Here is a 4156-nt window from a genome sequence, read left to right as displayed (position 1 = left end):
TGTGTGTGTGTGTGTGTGTGTGTGTGTGTGTGTGTGTGTGTGTGTGTTAGGGTGGTGTTTATCATGCTGGATGGTAACTGTCTGCAGACATGTCCGCCTTCCCTCTTTGCGAACTCCTTCAGGTCAAGGCTGTGTCTAAGTCACAGGTGAAGAACAGCATCTTATTCACAAAGGAATCCCAGAGCCTATCCCATAACCGTGCACATAGTGGACATATAAGCATATGTAGAAAGAAAGAATGAATAGCATTGTGAGATCCAGGCCATATGGATCCACATGACAGGGCAAAGACTCTACCTCAAGCTCATTAGACTCCAATCTCCATTCTCATTACGCCCCTCCAAGCTTCTGGCCCAGTGCAGCATCATAGCCTCTAGCAAGAAACCAACAATCCCTCAGCACCACTTTATTGGGAATCGGGAGAGGGCAAGCCCATAACTGGAACCACCCACAGATGCAGTTTAAAATGAAAGAAAAAAAAATCACAAAAACGAATCATGATTAGAAACATGTGCACAATCATTGTCTTTCTCTGTACTGATACAAAGCATTTCATAAATCCCACTGAGATGGATTCACCTGTCCTTTCTAGAAGGAAACCAAAGAACATTTAGTTTATTCCCTTGGTAGAGGGGAGGTCTCTAAGACAGTGACTTCTTAGGTGATTCAGGTTGACTCTAAGCTTTGGAATGCCAGTCTTGTGTTTTGTGATTAGGATCTGAGTCTAGGATTTGGATTTTGCTGGAATATAATCTCTATGTGAGGCCATGGACTTTTGCCTGTTTCTAGTCCCTAAAGTAGGTCCAGCACAATGGGGAACAGATACTTTTGAATCTTGTTTGTGTAAAATAGAAGAGAGAATTCTGAAATCTGAATTCTGGGGTTGGTAATTTACTGTGAGTTATTTTAAATCCATACCTACGTATTATTTGATGGATTTATAGCTTCTCAAATCTCCTAACTGGTAGTGCCTTGGAATGGTGGGAATGGTTTCAATATTCTCTATGACAGTGGTATTTCAGGCCCTTGGCACAACGGATCTGTCAGGCAAATATTTGTTTTTTTGACACATAAGGAAGCAGCCACCCACTTAACTGGGTAAATACAAGATGTGCCAAGCTTGGCTATGTATTTCATCAGTCCAAGCCAGTAAGGATTCATCAGACATGACATTTCCACAGGGCAAGGACGCTGGCTCGATCAATTTTAATACAGAGTACATGACACTTGTAAGATATGAATTAACACAGGTCTTGGGTAATGCATGTTAACAACTGTGTTGCCCAGTACTTTATTTATTAACTAGATTTCAAATTTTCTTTCCACTTCAGGATCCAGTGTTTCATAGGACCTCTGATAGTAGGAGTTAATACACTGAATGCTTGATTGCATACAAGACATCTTACTTAATTCTCACAGCTTTACCTGGTAGGTATGATAAGCATTACCACTGGGGCCCACTAAGGTCAATTAACTTGCCCAAAGGTACAGTGCTGTTAAATGTAAGAGCTGAGGTTTGAACCTGTGTAGTCTGAGGACAGAGTCTATGCTCATAAGCATTATGTGACATTGCCTCTTGTTAAACTATATTGCCAATAAATTGTTAAGTTTATGTCAACATCAATGTAAAACATTCTGGGATCTTTTGGGAGAAGGTTGGGGACGATTGGGATCCCCGAGCTGAGGCCCCACCTAAGGTTGTACCTTCTCAGCCTCCCTCCCTAAATCCTCACCCTTTTCTTGATCTCTAAATGTTCAGACATCTCGATGCCCTCTTCTACGTCCATACTCTCTTCCTGGGTCATTTTATCTAGTCTGGTGCCTCTTATGTATTCTGTATGTCAGGGACTCCCAACTCATGAGCTGCATTTAAATTACCACTAGAGATCCCCACTCACATGTGTGATAGGCATCTCCAGCATATCATGGCCAAACTCAGACTCTTGGTTCCCCACCATTCCCACTGCTCTCCCAGTGTTTTCCTCCCAGAAAATTATAACATCATTCAGTAAATAGCTCAGGCTGCAAGCCTTTGAGCTGTGCTTGGCTCTTTCTCTCTTGTCTACTTCATCAGCACGTCCTGACAGCTTTGTCTTCAAACTTTATGCTAATTCAGACTACTACTCACCATCTCTACCAACACCACCCTACTCCAAGCCATCATCATCTCTTGCCTCGGTGCTTTCAGAGCCTCCCAAATAACCTGGATGCCTCTACCCTTGTCCTCCTATAATCTATTTTTCAAACTGTAGTCAGCACGATCCTGTTGAAATATTAGTCCGATCGTGTCACCCCTCTGCTTAAAATGTTCAGGTGGCTTCCCGTATCTCTCAAGGTAAAAGCCAGTGTCCTCATTATCATCTACAAGGTGCTACACAAATCATCCGTGTCCTGTTATTTTTCTGCATTCCTCACTTGTCCTTTTTCTCCTCTCATTTTACTCTAGCCAGACTGGAACTCTTGCTATTTTTCAAGCACACGAAATTGGTTCCCATTTCAGAGCTTTGGACTTGCTATTTTCCCAGCCCAGGAGGACGTTCAGCCAGGTCATCTTACAGTCTGCTCCCTCAGCTCATCCTGGTACTTGCTCAAATGTTGTCTCCTCTGAAGGGCTGTCTACAAACAGCATACTAAATACCAGGCCTCCATCACTCCCTACTGTCTTGTCCTGATTCATTTCTCTCCACAGCACTTGTTATCACCTGACCTTCTAGTATGTGGTTTATTCATTTACGGTCTGTTTTCCCTGATAGGTTGCAACTTCCAAGAGGGCGAGGGCTTTTCCTTCTCATCACTTTAATTTCTAGCACGTTGCAACTTCTCGACACAGAGGAGGTGCTCACCAGCCATATGCTGAATGACTGAGTACATTGTCTAATGAGGTGCTTTCATGAGAAGAAGCTGGAGCTCACAGAGCCTCATGATCACGTCTGGTAGAGGTACAGACAGCACACGACCATTGTATTATGTCTCAGCATCAACTCTCAATACCCAACGATTTCTTTTTAATACTTGTTGCAATTTGTCAAATGATACTCACCAAGCCTACAGGGGAGACTGAGGGCATATAACGTTTTGCCTACGGGTGGCTTCACAGCTGGTGAGTTTAGCGGCACATCAGTAACAGTAGCAACAATAATAATTAATGATGACATTTATACCTATTTATGTTTAACCTGCAAATCAACCACTGTGCTGTGCTCAGGGGCTTTCTTCAGCCCAAGGTTTATATTCTCCTTTTCTAAGGGAAGAAGACTGCACTTAGGATCATCAAGATGGATGCACACAGAGAGGCCCAGACCTCTCAGTTCTTCCTAGCTACAGGATTTACCATATTCAGTAACGTTTCCATTTCTTGACTTACAAACATGTTCTGTTCTTACCTTCCAGAATAGTGAGCTCCACCTATTAGGTGATCTCTGGATCTGGAAATCGTCCTCATACTCCCAGATCGAGGTGGTACAGTCCTCATAAAACTGATGCAGGTAGGACCGGACTCCGTAGCTCTGGTACCTGCCCTCGGTAGTAGATGATAACAAGGACACGGGTGCCTGCTTGGACCCACAAATGTTGCTGCAAGAACTCATCCTTCCCAGCTGGAATGACAACATCCACAGGCATCAGCCCCATGAGCTCTGGCTTCAGGATTAAAAGGCATATTCAAAAAAAAAGAAGAAGAAGAAGAAGGTAGCGGGAGGGGAAGAATGAAGGGGGGGAAATCGGAGGGGGAGATGAACCATGAGAGACTATGGACTCTGAGAAACAAACTGAGGGTTCTGGAGGGGAGGGGAGTGGGAGGATGGGTTAGCCTGGTGATGGGTATTGAGGAGGGCACATTCTGCATGGAGCACTGTGTGTTATGCACAAACAATGAATCATGGAACACTACATCTAAAACTAATGATGTAATGTATGGGGATTAACATAAGAATAAAAAAAAAAAAAAGAAGACAAGACTCTCCAAACAGAGAAAGACATGTATCATATGATCTCACTGATATGAGGAATTCTTAATCACAGGAAACAAACTGAGGGTTGCTGGAGTGGGGGGTGGGGTGGGAGGGATGGGGTGACTGGGTGATAGAAACTGGGGAGGGTATGTGCTCTGGTAAGCGCTGTGAATTGTGCGAGACTGTTGAATCTCAGATCTGTACCT

The 4156-nt window shown here is 43.7% G+C and overlaps 1 protein-coding gene across 1 annotated transcript in view; it reads right to left on the bottom strand.

Annotated features, from left to right (window-relative positions):
- Positions 1 to 3587, bottom strand: part of NRSN1 (neurensin 1) — a 9250-nt gene extending 5663 nt beyond the window's left edge. The window contains exon 1 of the mRNA XM_021697105.1: positions 3384 to 3587. Within this exon, the coding sequence (XP_021552780.1) occupies positions 3384 to 3587 (204 nt within the window). The remainder of the gene's footprint in view (positions 1 to 3383) is intronic.
- Positions 3588 to 4156: the final 569 nt, after the last annotated feature.

This window comes from Neomonachus schauinslandi, chromosome 8 (assembly GCF_002201575.2).
Source record: "Neomonachus schauinslandi chromosome 8, ASM220157v2, whole genome shotgun sequence".
NCBI classification, from domain to species: Eukaryota; Metazoa; Chordata; class Mammalia; order Carnivora; family Phocidae; genus Neomonachus; species Neomonachus schauinslandi.
This window is presented reverse-complemented; position numbering and strand designations above follow the sequence as displayed.